The sequence below is a fragment of the Camarhynchus parvulus genome, chromosome Z (assembly GCF_901933205.1).
Source record: "Camarhynchus parvulus chromosome Z, STF_HiC, whole genome shotgun sequence".
Lineage (NCBI taxonomy): Eukaryota > Metazoa > Chordata > Aves > Passeriformes > Thraupidae > Camarhynchus > Camarhynchus parvulus.
Window position 1 is genome coordinate 41,956,832 of NC_044601.1, and position 18,945 is coordinate 41,975,776.

The window sequence follows — 18,945 nt, forward strand, 5'->3', positions numbered from 1 at the left end:
AATTTCTTAGACTAAAGGGATTCTGAGTGATTTCATGGTACAAGAAAAGATAGTTAATGTAACACAGAAAACTTACATTGTCACTTGAGGGGTCACATAGCAATTGAAAAGACTTCACTGCCCACTTGAAAAAATAAGAACAATCATGGAAAGGCTTCAGTGAAACAAAGGTCTATATGCCTCAGCATATAAAGGACTGGGTTTTTGTACAGAAAAAATCTCTGGGTCCATATATTCAGGTTTTTTTGCAAACAGAGCCGCAGAAACAGCAGTGCTTGCATTTAAATTGGATTTTGGAGGGCACTTTTTCCTGTGGCAGACAGTCAGAAATCCTGCTGACTGTCCAATTTACAAGAAACAGATGATGTCATTTTGATAACGCTCCCTTCTAGGTTCACATACCCAAGTGTTCAGACAAATTTAGACTTTCTGCTTTCTGTGAAACATCCAGAAAGGTCAAGTCAAAGACTGAAGAGAAACAGAAAGACAAAAAATGACAGTACTTATCAACTCTGCATTTTAACATTAAGCTATGTGAGTGCCTGTGTGTATATTCTGTGATGTTCAGAAAAATACAGCATGTATTCTTGATTCCTACAGGTGTGAAACAATAGGGTCCAAAATCACATCAACAGGAAAATGTTGCAATTGTAGTAAAGCATTTATTTATTTTAAAACATTATTACATTGCTAGAATATTATTTCAAAATAAAAGCCATAATATATTCATTCAAAACTAGGCTGTTAAGCATATATATTTAAACTCTAATTTTCATACACAGTGAACGAAATTTGTATTTTACAAGTAGCAATTTTTAATAGACTTATGAAAAACATGTGTAAAAATAACTGCCAAAATCTGTCTCTTCAAATATACAAAATATCCTTGCTGTGCTGAAGATACCTCCCTTAAAAGCCAAAAATACCTAAGTCAATAGCTGAGTCCACATCAAATCCTAGTGAAAAAAGTAGTGACATAAAAATGTAAAAGCACTGTACAAAGTAAGTACAGCCTTTTTTGTCTCAGTACTGTACAAATCTGGTTTTGTTTTAAAAATGTTTTACAAAAACTGCTATTTTTGAACTTAACATCCTTTCCTATGTGCAAAAAAAAGTAAGCCACTGACATTACCTCTGTTTACTAATATGTCTCCTTCTCAGAATTGTGAATCAAAGAATCCAAAGGGAATTTTATCACTTATTTCAATGAGAGCAGGACTGCAACTTCTCCTCAGCATGTCATTTAGTAATCTCTCCTGGTTTTCCACTGGTTTTATAATGCAAAATATTACAAATTCTTAAATACACTAACTGATGAAATCAGAACTCAAGTACTTCAGATTACAAGGCTGGTGTATGGATTAGTTCACTGTAAAATGGAGCGTTCAATTAAAAAACTCAATAGGAAATAACGCTGCATGCATTTTAATCAAGAACCCTTTCTCTTCCCTTGCTTCCTTTAAAGTCCTTTCTGGCATTTTTTCTGGAATGAGCTTTTTAAGAAGGTGCGGTATCCTGGATCATCCACATATTCATTCTTAAAGCGAGAACTCAATACTCTCTGCCTTTTCTTCTCTCCCAAGATAATATCTGCTCCATAAAATGTGTCTTCAAATCTCATGTCAGAAGCTGTAGACTAAAACCAGATATTAATTACACATACATACAATTTTTATCTTTCCATATTTTGCATGTCCTGTTCTGCATTAAATTCTCTATGTCTGTAGTGTTCATTAGAAACAGGTAACTAACATCTGTTGTTAGTCTAGATTTTATCCAGGGATCACACAGTCATGATAATTCTAGGTGAGAAAACAGTGACATGGAAGTGATGCAACTGTTGGGCAGATTTGATCCTAGCAGTATCATGTAATATTCACCACCTTGTATTATTCAGGAAAGTTTTAAATGCGAGGTACTATGTCATGGATGCCAGAAAAGAAGCCTGGGCACTGCCTAATTTGCAAAGAATCAGGGTCACAGTTTGGTCACCTGTCACCAAATTTACACCAATTGGGAATCCCCACTAACAAAGCAGTGGGACAACAAACAGCAAGCCATTTGGGTAGAATCAGAGGCAAAATATTTTGGACCAACTTACACTGCTGGAGTCATGGAAGAACTCCCAAGATTAAGAAAAACATCATTTAGAAAAAACTAGCGTCTTTTACTTCAATAGATAGAAATAGGGTCATAGGCCATCGTTAACTTAGACTGTGTTCAGCATGAGGAGGGGAAGGAGGTGTTGGGCATGCCTTGAGGACTAACCTGTATATTTCTAGAATTTAAGGCACGAGTGAAAAATCACGCAGAAGTCTCAGTAACTGTTGTGGTGGTTTTTAGTCAGCTGGCCAAATTGAATGTTTTAAATCTATAGTTAACTCCATAATGAAGTTAATATATAAATAAATAAAAAGACATTGATTTCTAAAAAATAAATTTTAAAAACAATATCATAAACCCATTATTATTATTATTATTATTATTATTATTATTATTATTATTATTATTATTATTATTATTATTATTATTATTATCCTGCATTCTAAACAAAAAAATGTCAATGGTATGCTTTCCAAGTATAATAAAAAGCCCCATTAGATGATTCTTTTACATTTTCCAGGACATCTATCTTAACCCTAGTCAGGACCCTGAAAGATTTGTGCATTTATCCCAAATTCACTGACATAAAGGTTTCTTAACCTAGAATATTTGACCAGTGCACTTTACATCAGAAAAAAACTGTCTTAAGACGGGTAAAAACAGTCATCTCCTCCAACAAATGTATGGAAGTACTTTCCCTTTCAACCTCTATGAGTTACGGTCTCTGTGAGGTTCAACACTTTTCCACTAGGCATACATACATAAAAATGTAGCTGGTGGATGTTTTTTGAAACAGCAGGAAACTAAAAAGAAAGCAGCAAAGATTTGGTTTTAAACCAAAGACTAGTGAAATTCTGATAAATCCTGCCAGCAACATTAATGAGTTTTGATCAGATATATTGTTTCTTACAAGAAGTTAATTGCCTTTTTATTAAATTAAGGCTTTTAAAATCACAAAGCTCTGAGAAGCTGGAAAGTTTCTAAAAAACAGTATCTGTTATAAGTAAACTGAAAGAACACAATGTCTGTCAAATTAAATGTTTACCAACTTGGTAATTCCTGATCTGACAGATCGAACAAACACGATGTCCCTTGTAGGAGAAAAGAATTGTCTGACAACAGCATTTGCCTGTACTGGAAGAACAACTAACCATCTCACTAGCAAATGGAGACACATCCTAATTGGGCTGATTTAGCCACTCTGAAGAGCACAGGCTTCAGAAAACATGAGTCTGTTTAAACTGAAAATCCAAAATAAATCCTAGTATAGTGTTATTGGTCTTTTGAGCATATATACATATTACAAAGTTAACATCAGCAAATACTCACTAAACGCGCTTTTACTCTCTTAGGAAGCTCTTCATCCAGTGTATATATTTCCTCTCTCTTCATTACTATTTGAGAACCATCTTCAAACTCCACCTAATTGAAAAAAAAACGGGAATTTGAAAATAAAATAATAATTAACTCTTGCAGGAAGTTCCTGGAAATATTTCCATTTAAAAATAAATGTAAGCAAAGAAGACTTATATACAGACATTTTGCTATCTGTTTTAGCACAAAATTAGGCTGAAACATAAAAAATATTATTTCTTCAGAATTGCAACATATACTTCATGGGAAATAATATCTAAGCAAAGAGACTTCAAAATCAGCACTGACACATATATAAGGAAGCAAAAGTTTTTAGATTAGGAATGCTGAACAGTAACAAGACAGGCAACATTATTTTGCAGGAGTGACATATTAAAATGTCCTTGTGTCATTTGTATTTGTCTCTATTTTTTAACTTGCTTCTGATAAATAAAAAATTAATTTTAACATCCTGTGGTTCAAGGTTGAGGAAGACCATGTCAAAAGAAAGTGTGAGTGACAACTAAGGAAATACCAGTTAACAGAATTTTATTGAATCTGATGGAATTTCTTTTAAATGCTCTGTTCAGAAGATGAAAAGCTTTATCATGCTTAGGTTTAGATTTAATCCAATATGAACCCTGTTAGCAGAAAATGAGAAAGGAAATGTAACTAGGTGTGAGGAATGTTAAAATGCTGAGGCTTTGAAGCATTTAAGCTTTTTCAGTAGCTGCTGATTTTTACCTCTAGTTTAATACTTCATCTAACAGTTGTGAACTTCAGCTATTATCTGTGACTGCAGTTTAGCTCCCACAGAAACGATAATTTAAATTTTGGTATAAAATTAGAAGTCCCATTCTACATCCTTAGGTAATTTAATGAGACTATGTGAATGACAACAGCACACTTGACTAGAAGAATAAGCACATATACAAACATAGGAGAATATTGACTTATCAAAAGTATTATTACAGATACAAATGAACAATCATGCAATTGAACTTGTAAGTGGACTGTGTTTTTTTCAAATTAAAAGCTTGCTGTAGCTAAGTATGTCAGATTGATATGTGAACAGCTGAAAAATCCATATATCCATTCTCAAAAGCCAGGATACAGACTATGATCTACTAACTTCCTTAAAAACAATTTTTCCACTGCAACTAATAGGGCTGCACAAATCTGGAATGCATTTAAAATGCATAGAGCACACAAATGGATAATGAAATCACAAGAGTCATCCTTACTCCTTTCTGCTTCTGTTACTAACCCCATAAGCCTACTCTTAGCAGTATGTTAGAGGAACTTTAAGGTCAATTTGCCTTAAGCTTGTTTAATTAAATGATGGCAATCCAGGGTGCAAGAACAGTCTTTCTGCTATTCCTGCTCCTTCCTGCACAATACATTTGGTAATATTTTTGCATATTACAGTTGGTAATAATGTTTTTTGCATCCCTGGTGAAAAAACTGGGTAGGACATTATCTCTGACATTCCATGTGATAAGAAAATATCTTCTTAAATGGTCAGTATATTTGTTTTTACTCACAGTGTGCAGTAGGATGGAAATACTCCATACCAGAGAATGCCATGCTTGCAGTATGAAATATATTGCACATTTAAAATGAAGAGTAAGTGGAACTTCTCTAGGTATAATCCAGCATATCACACTGGAAATAATTTGCCTACACTTGATAGTAAACACAAGAGCTTCTCTAAGACTTTCAATAGTACCATGATTCATGCAAAATATAAACCCACAATCCCAAATTGCTCCAATTCAATTCAGATTGCAGATCCTACATTTCAAATCATCATTTTATCAAGTAAATTATTTCACTTGGAATCTGCTGCTGTACTGTGGGATGTTACTATCTTCATGAGATTTTTTCTATAAGCACATCATAAATTGAAGGGAAAACTGTCAGAAAGCAATTAATGGAGTGAATGGATAATTTAATAAACTCTAACTCAATTGTGAACCTCAATATCAGAAATTATCAAGAAATCAGCTGTAGATCATATCAATAATTTCATTTGAGCACCTGCTTCATTTGGCAGGTTTAGCTCTGCTTAGGGATTGTGTAGGATACTGGCTGACAAATGAAAACCGTATGACACAAATTCTGGTGCATTTTGCCATAGCTCCTGCATGCTCAAGTACTGCTGCTTTTGGTACAAATGTCTGATGAACATGACAAAAATTCACAGAATTTTTTAACTAGAACAGATTTGCCTTATGAGTTCTAAGAAATCATGCAAAAGACTGGGTAAGAGAATCTCAAAGGTGCAATACAGATCACACCAGATGAAAATACACCTTTGTGTATGTGTGAGTCCTGGGAGCTTTTAGATACTGTTTAGAAAGACCAGAGTAAGAAGTACTAGTATGTCTTGAAGTTAATCTTGCACCCTTCCTGTCATAAACTTTTCGCAATCTGTGGCCACAGGCAGCCTCCTCTCTCATCCTGAAGACAAAGTACTTGCTTGTCTCTACAGTTCTATGTCTTGCAATACGGGCTCCCTCTAATCTTTAAACTTTTTAATTTCTCCCATGATACAGCTTGTTAGAGGCAATTTACAGGAATTTATGTTTGTTATGCTGAGGAACTCTAAATCTTGCTGAGCCTGCACATGCTTATCCATTTTCCTTAAACAAAACTCATTTCATCATGTTGTTCAAGAGGTCTAAAATAAGACATTTGTTTTGACTACGTCAAATTCCTTCAAATATGAAAGACAACAACATTCATCTAATTTACCTCACAGTATTCCTCAGAAGACCAGCTGCTCAAAAGATTAAACACTTTGAAGATAAATGTTAGTACAGAAAAATAATCTTCATACTTTATAAAGAACTTTCGACCTTCACAACATAATACAGCTGCTAAATATAAGGGACGAGGTAAGATTTAGACACTAGTTCAAGACTTTAGGCATTTGAGTGCTTGAATTCGATTGCAAGTCATTGGAAAAGTGAGAAGGTCAATGCAACAAGTAATTTGGTTTCCCTGTACCTTAATTTATCTAGAGATATCTAGAGTAAATTTGCCATTTTGGTACAGTAATGTGAGGCCCCCTGATGAAAAGTTACATAAGTGAAAATGATTACATATATATAAAAGAAATGGATCTAGATTCTCATTCTTTCAGAACTGCTATTATTATTGTGATTGTTTTATTGCAGTTTCTACCATTCACCTGGGTACTCAAAGCTGCTGACTGATTTTTCTCAAAGGCAAGCTCAAAAAACCCAGTAATTGTTACTCTGAAATCAGAAGTCAGCTTTTTAGCTTTGCCTTCAGTGTTCAGTTCCCTTTTGCCTTTGCTGAGGATAAAATGCTCCTTAGATTAATTAATGAAAAAATGCCTCAGACAAACGAATGTTACATTTTTCTTCCTAGTGTCCCCCCTTCCAACCTCTTATGAAATGTCTCAGGTTCATTGCAGGCTCATACAATACTTAATTTTATGTCATTAATCATATAATTAGCTTGAACTTACAAAATGAAAGTAAACAACCTGCAGAAAATAACAAATGTCATCTTTCAGTCTTAATGTTCCACCTGTTTACCTGAGTTCTTAAAGAAAGCAAGTAATTTTCTGGATTTTGTAAGACCAAGTGAAATCTCTTTCCCAAACAGTGCACAGCACTTGCTACCACGTTAGAAAGTTTTGCATATTAGTTAAAGTGTGGTAACAATTACAATAAGAATTCACACTCCAGCCTTTCTAGTCTTCTTCCTTTCCAAGTGTGGCTGGCCACACCAATGCTAGAGCCAAATGAGCAATTTACAATAAAGACATCCTAGCAAGTGCATGGTAATAAACATAGATACTCACCTGATACATGTGAGCTGTATTTGTTCCCAGATACTTTGCACCATACAGTTTTCCATCAGGCCATTTCACTTGGACAACCTCTCCCTCTGCAGGTGGACCCAGCCTTAGGCAATCTCTGCTCTATTTACAAAGAAGATGGATTCTCAAATCAGCGAGTGAGCCACTGCACTGAAATTACCAGTAAGATGCTTTTACAACTTGGTAATTGGAAAAGATTTATTACCACGCATGTTTCAAGTTTTATAATCCTGCTAACGGGCTAATGCTAATGTTAGCCCTTATGAAAATTAAATACTGACCAGACAAACACTCTTTACAGCTTGATGCTGCATTGGCAAGACAACATATGCATAAATCAGATAGCTATCAGCAACTGTGATACACTTAGACCAAAATTAATTTCTAACACACACTGAAAATAAGGATCACTAAAGTGCAATTGCATATGTGCAATGCTTTCTCTTTTACATATGCAAGTAGTTCATGTTTCGTTAACCACAGCACATTTTTTGCTGGATGCTATCTTTGCTGACTGAAACATACATGGATCAAACCATGAATGGTGAGAATGCCAGCGACTTTTTTGCTTAGCTGATGGAGAAACAATAAAAGAATCCAAATGCTTGTGAAATAAAATTAGGGGGAAATATTTTTTTCTGTAGGATATAGAGCACTTTTGTTTCAATGGTTTGGTCAGCTTTTGTGCCTGACTTGTTGAGCATATCAGAGCATCAGTAGCTGCAACATGTTCTTCCCATATGTCTCAGTATTACCTACATGACTCATTTTCAGAGCACGCCAACCACACACACGTAACAGCAGCTGCTCACATGAGGAAAAAAGAAAAGGACCCAAAAATGATGCGGCACATCTGGGCTCATCAATTCTTTGTTCAAATCCTCACTCCAACAAAGGCACCTCTCCTTCATAGTGACTTACATCACAAGACCTGTAATGTAAATTACTGCTAACTGAGTGGTACTCTCCTCGGTGTGAGAGGACTTACTCAGTGACCACATTACCTGAGCTCATAAATGGTCTACAGTGGGAAGAGAGAAGATAAAGACAAGGACTCAGGTATAAGGACTCAGTGACAGGACCTGGTGCTATCTCAGGTTGCCACAATACTATCATTGTTTTCTTAGATTTACATAGAATAACTTAGAAAAATATTTGTATTTTGAGTTGAACAATTCACTTCCAACAGAGGCCAATGATCATCATGACAAGGAACTTAAAATGTGGGAGCAAAAATGCACTCCAGTGATCCTCACTTGGATATTATCTTGATGTAATACCATTCTAGCCAAATTCAACCTTTATAAACTGATTTTAATCACACGTATCTTAATCCATGAGTTTGATTCAACATGGGATAAAAGAAATTAAAAGCTGGATTTTCACAGAAACACTTTCCTGCACGACAATATTGTCTCTGTCACCCCTGAGGTGTTTTGCAAAGGCCTTAAAATATGACCTCTATGTTTACCCAGCAAAGGTTGCTGTGATAAACACAGAAAGATATATCCATTCAACGTCACCATACATTTGGAGTAGGTGGAATTACTGTATTATCCTTCCCAATACTTTCAGGAGAGGCAGGAGGAAAGGGGAAAGGATGGCTGCTGCAGTAGAATAGTTATGACTTTGCAGGGGACAGGGATTACTAAATGCCATCATGGCTCTGACTATAAATTAAATTAGACTGTATTCTTAATTGTTCTCTCCTCAGTGATGACTGTCAAAGTGGTTATTGGCATTATGATACTTCTTCCGCTATCTATTTATTGCAAAAGTGCAAAAAAGGAGTCTTGCCTAAGTGTCTTGAAATGAACTTTTAAAATGCATCATGGAATGGAATAAATTTCCTGAAAACAAACAATCTAACAACAATGTCAAGCCTAACATTAATTTTCCAAGAACAAAAGCCCAGCATGAATTACTCCCTTTGCAACTTCCACAAGAAAAAATATCTCACAGACTCTAGGATAGCTAATGGAATTGCTCATTTGGAAAATTAGAGTCCTCATGCAAATAACCAGACAAATGACAACCTCATTCTTCATGTATCATCACAATGCCTTAGTCTATGGAACAATATTTGGTAAATTGGTACTAGTTTTTATTAATTCCTACCAGAGCTCCTACCTTTTATTTTCACAGGATCATAACCATTTGAGATTCTCTTTTTACTGCACATATAATTGTTACAATTTTTTTCTTGGGAATGATAAGACCCATTTCTTAGACTGACAAAATGGCAAAAATGCAACCTCACTTTTTTCTCACATAACAGAAAGTCAGACGGCATATGGTTGGTATAGCAATCCTTCAACATCCCCATACCAGCTGTAAATAACATCCAGTGTGGGCTCAATCGACATTCAGCTTATAAACCATGCACATTTCCCATACAATTACATAATGTATCTTCATCTCTATAGAAATGGACAAATCATGCCCATCTATACTGAAAATACAACTCACTTATATGTCCAGTTTCACATTCCTGCTGTTGCAGAGCTCAGAGCTCCAACTCCAACCATTACTAGCTATTCTAAAGATGAATACTTCAAGGCCTCCCTGGACCATTAATCCAAGCATTCAACAACTCTCACAGTGAAAGTATTTTTGTATTTTCTTAAGTGAAGAAAAATCCTGTGTTGAGGAATTTCCTGTATTTCAGTTGGTACCTGATGTCTTTCCTCCTGTCATTCTTGATCATCAAGAAGTGTGTGGCTTCATCGTCTTTACCTCCCACATCACACGTTGACATATTTGGATGAGATCCTTCTGAGTCTACTGCTCTCCTGAACAGTCCCAGCTCTGTCAGTTCCCTCATATCACAGATGCTTCAGTTCCTCCATCACTTTCATATCCTTTTACCATATTTGTTCCTCTATGTCCACATCCTTCTTGTACAGGTAAGACCATAATTAGACACATTACTGCAGATATGGTCTCCCCAGTGTTAGGTTTACAGCTACTCAAAAAGACACTTCAAGAGCATAACCTGTAAGTAATAATAATAATAATAATAATAATAATTCTGAAAGTTTTCTTGTTTATTAAAGGTAGTACTTTCTGAGTTTAGAAACATTTATTTTGGAATTCATTATATACACTAAACTAAAATAGTTTGCAATCTATTTGCAATAGATTTTGGAAATTCATTTTGAAATACTTGGGTTGTCTTCTATGCTGTCACGAAGGAATTCACATGCAGAGCACTGCAGATAAAGAAGACATTTTTTCTATTTTTCTTCTGACATTCTGTTGTTTTTATCAGAGAGGTTGGTTTGATTTATTAAGGCCAGACACAGAATTTGCAAGTAACAAATCCAACTGCAGTGGCAGGTGATGGTTCACACAGACTAGGAACTGTGGAGTCACACTAAGAAAGTACAAGGAAGACCGCACCTGAAGCATGCACTGGAATCCAGGAACTTGAAATGTTGTGTGTAAATTAAGGCAAAGACGTATAGATATTCTGGTCTAAGATGAACCTACTGACTATTGAGACTATTTTCCTAAGCCATCAAAAACTGATCCACCTCGGATGCCGACAATTTCATTTCGACAATGTTTCCCTGATTATTTGGTTATTAAATCAGCTATCTCAAACTCGAGGATTTTTTTAAATTGTAAGACTATAAGAGCCTTTGACTTCTTTTAGATTTCATCCAGGAGCCAGGCCAGTGCTGCAAGCAGCCCCGAGACTGAGGCTGGGAGCAGCCAAGGCCAGAAGCAGCCGCTGCCATCCCAGTCTGCGAGTGGCCACGTGGCCAGGATGCAGAACTGGGGCAGCACCATGTGGTGGCTGCCATCTCAGCATGGCTCGCAATTAACTTTACTCTCTTAGCTACTTATAGCCAGCTGTGCTGCAGACAAAAAGGCAGAAGCAGCGGCAGCAGCTTTTCCTTTTCAGTGGCCCACATGAGGAAAGGCACTGAATGGAGCTGGCACCGCGGCGGCTGGCGCAGTTCCTGCAGCATTGGCAGGGACCATGTGACCAGCAGTGAGAAGCATGGAGAGCAATTCCCCAATGTGGACCCCAGTTGAGATCAACCTTTCAGCGCTGCAGAACTCTACAGAAACTTTCCAGTTGATACAACTTGAGAATAAATGAACCTGTGGACAGCAATTCTCTCCTGAGTCAGAAAAAAGGAAAAGGTGAAAACAGGCGGGCGCATCAACATGGTGACACTAAGGTCAGTGAAAAGGAGGGAGGGAGAGGAGGAGGTGCGCTCGGTGTCGTAGCTGAGATTCTTCTGCAAGCCATGGTGAGGACTATAACACAACAAACTGTTTCCCTGTAGTTCATAAAGTGCATGAAGGGATGCAGCATTCACCTGCAGCCCATAAGAAAAAGGTGCTCGCACTGGAGTGTGTGGATGCTGAAAAGCTGTAATCTGGTGAGAGTCTTGAACAGAGAGAGAGAGAGAGAGAACCCTTGCTTCCAGAGACAGAGGAAGAGGACCCTTGCTTTTATACTAGAGCACCTCATCCTTAAAAACTGCATCCTGTGAACTAATGGCCTAAAAAAAAAACAGTTGTGGGACAACTGCTTTGCCCATGGGAGGGTCGAGTGGGACTGCTACTCATGAAAATCAGAACCATGTTGGAGAAATTCACAGAGAACTGTCTCCTGTGGGAAGGATCCCAAGCATAGCAAAAGAAACTCTCCCTAAGTGAACTGAAGGAAGATTTTTAGAAGTGACAGACTGACTGAAACCCCTGTATTTGTCTTCCTGCACTGTCAGTGGGAAAGAAAGAAGGACTGGGAGGGAAAAGTGTTCTAAATGTTTATTTTAGTTTTCATTATTCTCTTTTAATTCTGTCAATTAATTTTTTCTTTATACCTTTTAAGTTTTTAAGCATGTTTTGCCCTTAAAGTTTTTCCTTCACAATCCTTACCTCAAGTCATGAATCCCGTTTCCTTTAATTTTTGTTTTCCTCTTCTCTGCTCAACTACAGCAGAAGAGAATGAGTCAATGATTTTTCATGGATGCACTGGCATTTAGCCAATGTCAAACCCATGACACTTATATCACTGTCTACAAACCTGAGGTTTTACATTCATCAACTGGCATAAATTTAAAGTAAATTTTTATACAGGTAGAATAACCTCCTCTTTTTCTAAAGCATTTAATTCTTTTGGATTGAGTTAAACAAGTTTCAAATCTACCATATCAGTAACATTCTTCCACCCAATTCCCAGGGGGATGACTCTACAAAATCCATAACACAGAGCAGTCAACTGTCATCAAGCATTAACTAAGAAAACAAATCCGGCTGGCATCTCTTTTTTCAGGAGTGTTTTAACTGAGCAATCCCAATCCTGTGAACAACCTCAGGAGCTACTGCTTTATCTCCCTCAATACTAATAGAATTGTTTATCTATTTAACTGGCAGACATTGTACTGAGCTTTGTTATTTTTCAAATCATTCTGGTTTATGCTGTATTCAAAATAAATTATTTTTGTTTGCTTAAATCGTATTCAAATTACAGTATTTTCCTCAGTGTCAACTAGCAAACATTTCTGCATCTCCTTGACACTCCAGGCTTTCACTTCCTGATTTGCTTTGTTTCAAAAACAAGGTACAAAATGCTCCACTGTTTATTGAAATTGTTGTCAAATACCACTGATGGTATAATTGACATAAACAACACAGGTTAGAAGTGGTTAAGTGTGACTCTTGCAACAGGTTTTGTGAACTAGTACACACTTCTAATCTGTTTTTTGCTGTATGGCATTGTAAACATAGCAAGAAAATAAAATATACAGAAATCTAATAAATTATTTCACTCAATGGTAATGGATTAGAATAAAAGTACACAGAGCCTGACTGGGATTATTTTTCCTGAGATGCTATCAGTTTAAAGATAGTTGAAATGTTAGCTCAAACATGGTATTTGTAACAATTATTTCAGCTGAATGTACTTCTCATCTTTCAAAGTCACTCACTATTTCTGCATCATATGACACCATAACCCTCTAGGAAGACATATTTCAATCACTCAACAGCAGTTTTCCAGAAAGGCTATGTAAGAATCCATTTCATAGTGCTGCCACAGCTTTCTGTATTAGAAAGTTCTTCCAACTTTCCAACAGTATGTTCTTGTCCATGCAATCAGGCAAGATGGAATGGCAAAAGGCAGAGGTAAGCAGAAGCTTGGCTTCAGCCCCACAGTGTGCCTGGTGAAACATATCCTTTCTGTATTGTTCCACCCCTGCTGCAGAGGGGCCATGGCACAATATTTTAATCCTCCTCCTGGCAGACTGAAAGCTCATAATCTAGCCCTGAGGTTACAAAGATCAAAGAGAAGCAGATATTGAAAAGACTGACTAGAGGAAACTCAGATTCTGTAATTGCACTAAACTTGACTTTCATATCTATCTACATATTATTTTTACTCTAAATAATGCTGTGTTCATAAATTCATACATATTGTTAGAATCAATCAGAGAAACATAAATTGTTCATTTTGTCATCCCCTGCATTTCTTAAATATCTAAGAATAGTTCAAACCTTACTGTTAGTCTGTCTAACCACAATTTGCACAGAGAAAGCCACTGTATTGACTTTTATCCTAGAAATGTCACAGTTTCTGAAAAATAACTTTAAATTAATGCACAGTCTCCAAAACTCAAAATACCAAAAACCTCTGTCCTCTTATATTTGAGAAACTGAAATGCACTTTACAGCAAACTGCATTCATAACACATTAATTTCAATTTTAAATAAATTAGTATTCTTCTGTTAATCACAAAATTAACAGTAACTTCTCACAACACAGACAAAACACAGTAACTACATCTGATTTTCACTGGTAAGACTTAAAGTGGATTTCTAGTCCCTAGATTTTAAACATGAAAAAGTAAGAAAAAATCCAGGCCTGATTATTTGGCTTTTGCACAGATACAGTCCTCATGGTTACTTCAGCTGAACTGCAGGATTAGCTATTATATTTTCCCCTTAAATTAGGACCTGTGTTAAATTTACTACCCTACCTCATTGCTACTAGGGTACATATAATAAGACAGTGCTCCCTGTACCACCAACAGAAACCAGATGAAGATGGTTTAACATGAAGGAGTGCAGAAGCAAGCACAAGGTTGCCATAACGTCAGGAAGTGGCCTTTCCAAGGCCATTCTGTAAAAGAACTTCATCCAAATTTTCTTCTCTGCCTACATTCCTTCAGCTAATATTAATTTTCAACACGAATGCTAGTGATTAAGCTTCCACAGTCCTGCACACTGGTGATTGTTTCATAAAAGGAGCATGACAAATGCAATTATAACCAATACCTCCAATTTAGAAAAGCTGACCATACAGAAAAATACCACATCACAACTGCAAACATTGAATATACCTACCAACACCATTAAAGTGCAAGTGGAGAAACAAATTGTGGAAAATCTCTGAAAAAAACACTAATCTCAATAGACTGCCAAACTGTTTTTCTTTCCAAAGCTGATAGGATATACTAGTTGATGCAAATTTTTAGAAACACAAAATTAGGTCTCATATGTTCCAAGACAATTTGAATGGAAAGGAGAGTGGTAGCTAATTTGTCACAGTCAGATTTTTATCTAAACAGGAACAGCAATTTACACAGTGCATTAGCATTTGAAAGAGAAGGCCTGATTCCCAGGAGTGCAGTTCCGGGTTTGAATTGATATAAATTCAGTGAAATCACCAGATTAACAGAATAGTTACTGTAATTCAACAAATTTAGCTTTGAATCACGAAATGGAGTATAAAAATACTTTAAATTGACGTATAATATGTTGTCTTTAAACTATTACTGAATGTTCTCCTACAAAGTGAATATATGCTTTTACAAAAGAAAACTGAAATATAAATGGGACCATGCATTCTCACATAAATCTAAAAATTCCTTATTTTCTATCCAGCTTAGAAAGTTACTATTTTAACCACTGCATTGCCTTTCAGTGAAGTGTTAATAATATAAATTCATGCATAATGTTAATTGATAGACACAATTGCCCAGAAGACAACAACTCAAACCACTGCAGAATGCGACTTAGGATGTCCAGGGTGGTACTGGGTATCACAATAAGGCACAGAAGAGAGGACACTAAAGGGTACCATACACTCTTATGGGACAAAACTGAGTGTCAGCAGTAGGAAGCTGAAGTTGCCAAGGACACCCAGATGTCTAATTAACTGTGAGGAACAAGGGTTCTGCAGTACAGCAGAAAATCCTATCTTGTGCTTACACCAAAGTCAGATGAGACTGAACACTACAGTAGTGCCTCCTATCCGGCCCACCTGTATATTTGCTCCCTGTAAATCCGTTACAGTCGGATGAGTACAAAGATCAGCTCATGTGCTGCTCCTGCCCTCTCCTTAGGATGCAACACAGACACGAAGGAAAATATGAATCTTCCAACACCTCCTCCACCGACCTCTGTAAGTCTGGTAATAACCTTCTTCTGCACTACAGTTTTGTAAACTAACAGATGAAAAAAATCTACAATTCCTGGATTTTCTCAGAAAAGAAGTGGGAGGTGAAATAACACTCCTATCCCAATCCCAGCAGTCCCACCTTATCTCAAAGATTCCTGTGCAAATTCTAGTGATTTCACCATGCTCTATAGGCTCATCACAGCTGTACTCATTGTGGTCCCAGGCAAGGACACACATTGCCTTTGCAAGGGCAAGAAATGTGGTAATGTATTTTCTTCTCTCACCTGCCTCACTGCAAAGTCAGCCATCTTATCATGAACTGCAAAGTAATGATTTATCTTCCATTTTGTTTCTCCTACAAGGCATTATGCATTACCTCTCCCGTGAGGCATTAACTTCAACTCATCTAACATCATTATTGTTAGGATCCATAAAGCATTTCATCATAAAGAGGAAAGGCTATTCTACAAGGAAATGGTAGAAAGATAATACTTCTATTTGAGGTTTTAATTTGCTTACAATCTGTTCAATATTCATTTTTTATGCTTATCTATTAAGTTGCCTGTCTTCCTGCTGTAATAGGAAAACAAAAAAAGCAAGAGCAACAAAAAAATTATTCATATTCTCCAAAATAATGTGAAAGCGAGTCACTTAAACCAAGAGTGATAGTACTGTAAAACAAGTTTTAGATTAAAATAAGACTACTACATCTGTTGATGCTTTGTAGCCTCAAGAGCTAAATAATGGAATAAAACCCTTTAATCTGCAGTCTTAGACCTTAGTTTTTGGTTTTGAAATAGCTTGATTATAACTTAATAAGAGCACAGTTTTCAAAGCAGGAATTAATTTGTATTAGTATCCAGAAGATGCAAACAATTATTCACATGTAAAAACCATACCATTCTGCATATCAGCATTTGTAAATCTAGTGAAAAAGTTCACAACTACAAAAATATGTTAAAATAAATTTTCCCTGTTCACAAACTCAAAGTAGATTCTTCATAACATATATAAATATTAAAATTATTGGAGTATTTCACAGAACAAGAATGTAAAATCCTATACAATCTCTACAAATCCATCAAGCCAGAAAAAGAAACCTAAGTTTTTTTCTGAAATATGTCATGCAGCTCTCAAATTTGCTTTCCAAAATTTTTCAGAGTTACTTGTCAATGATCAAATCATACAACTTGCTGAGTAGTGAGTTTAATTACACAGCAATATTGTAATGCTGCAAAAAACAACTGTACCAGCTCAACATGAATTGCACATTACTCAGTTTATAGACTCAAAAAAAAAGTCACAGTTAAGAAACCTTTCAGAAAGCTGCTAAACCATTTATAATTCATTATGTGTCATTTCCCACATCACAAAAACAATTCCCACAACTTTTGACTAAGTTTATACCAAATACAATTTAGCCTCTTGCTACCTTCAGAAATGAATTACATTCCTACTTCACATTCTCAGAAATTGCTGGTGATGGCAGTACTGGAGTGCACCCAAAATCTATGGATTGCCTAGAAAATTCAGCCATTCTAATTTTCTTACCAATTTTTACAGATTTACATGCCATTATAATAAAACTTAACAATAAGCAATTATTATATGCCAGCCATCAAATGGATCTCTCACAAAGATGCAGTAAACACTCATGTACTACAGAAAACTACTATTTAAAACTTTGATTTGAACAGGTAGACAAGCAGAAAAGAGTTGTCAGAAGACATAAAGAGAGAAAGGTATACAGAAGGGAAATCACTAGGAAAAAATGCTGGGAACTAGTCAGGAATTCAGTAATTTGTAATGCTAGACAAGGTTGATAGAAGAAAAGTAGCTGACAATTCCCTTGGGAATTACTGGGCTACAATCAAAACTTCTGGTTTTTTAACATACAGATGGACATTAAATAGGCTCTCAAGACTTACGTGCTAGCCCAGTATCTCAAAATGTCTATTGTTCAAGAAGTATGGTTTTTCAAAAGCAGAGGTAAATATATTAACATAACAGATACCGAGAAGCTGACTGAGCATCACATCTGCAGACACACACTTCCTGCACCAGTGGAAGTCAGTAGTCATGGTCAAAGTCATTAGAGAGAAGTTTCTGAAAACAAGTAAGATTTTGTTCTTGAAACTACATCCTGAGCACTGACACTCACAGCTCTTAAAAGCGAGCTACCTTTTCTAATCTGCACATGCAAAAAACCTCACCAAAATAATTTCACATCACAGTTTTCTGCTAGTATTCCCTTTAGCTGGCCGGGAGAAAACAATTTTTGAAAAACTGTCCAGCCAAATCCCATTTGTTTTGCATCTCAAAGGACGATGAAGTAAATCTGTTCTGTCTCTCATTTATCTAATAATACACAATTGTTTTGGGACAATCTGTATTCATCCTAACTTATTCACCTGTAAATTACCCCAATTAGTTCCCCTTGTCTCAGGTAATTATTAAGGTTATAAATGCCTTCACAGTTTCAAATCCCTGCAAGGGATATCTTGGCCAGGAAGGATCATGTAAGTAAGTCCATGATAAGTCAGTAAGCCCATGATAAAAGCAGACAGAATTGGCAGCTTTACACACACAGTATATAGAGTATATGTGTATACAGTAGAGTGCATATACAATAGAGTGGGGGTCATGTGATATTAAAACTTTTATGTCATAATTTTGCAGGATATGAAGTGAGCATTTGTTGCCTGGAATAGTAGAGGATTGCAAAGAAATCCTCACGTAAAAAAGTTGTGGGTTATTTCATTAACAGATTCTTAAACTACATTGCTATCACACTGACAGATTTCTCTTAAGATACTAGTAACTAAAATGTGGAGCTTTTTCTGTTCTTTTTTTAACAGAGAAAGCAAGGAATAACAATTTTAGATGCTGTAAAATCTATGTGCACATGGTAAGAATTTGTAGCCTTTGTAATAATTTCAGTAAAGTACTTTGGTTGTCAGAGTTCTCAAGAGCCCTGTTCCTCTCTCTCCTGAGAGTGGCAAATTTAAAGTATTAAAAGACACAGAAAGACAGAGTTTAATCTCCTCATTTTCTCTTCACACTGAGGGCTTTCTTGGGTGCACTGCTGCAGGAAGGTACTTGAAATAAGTATCAACAAAATTCTGTTAAGGATTCAAGTATCACTACTGGTACATTAAAAAATTGACTGCTTGGTGGTGCTTTCTCCATGCTTGATTTTTTTCTCAAGATA

The 18,945-nt window shown here is 36.1% G+C and overlaps 1 protein-coding gene across 3 annotated transcripts in view; it reads right to left on the reverse strand.

Moving 5' to 3' along the window:
* Window positions 1-231: 231 nt before the first annotated feature.
* Window positions 232-18,945, reverse strand: part of KDM4C (lysine demethylase 4C) — a 251,390-nt gene continuing 232,676 nt past the window's right edge. For all 3 annotated transcript variants that reach the window (XM_030969349.1, XM_030969346.1, XM_030969347.1), the window contains exons 20-22: window positions 7,295-7,414; window positions 3,433-3,525; window positions 232-1,636 (exon numbers count right to left, since the gene is read on the reverse strand). In XM_030969349.1, the coding sequence (XP_030825209.1) occupies window positions 1,460-1,636; window positions 3,433-3,525; window positions 7,295-7,414 (390 nt within the window). In that variant the 3' untranslated portion in view covers window positions 232-1,459. The remainder of the gene's footprint in view (window positions 1,637-3,432; window positions 3,526-7,294; window positions 7,415-18,945) is intronic.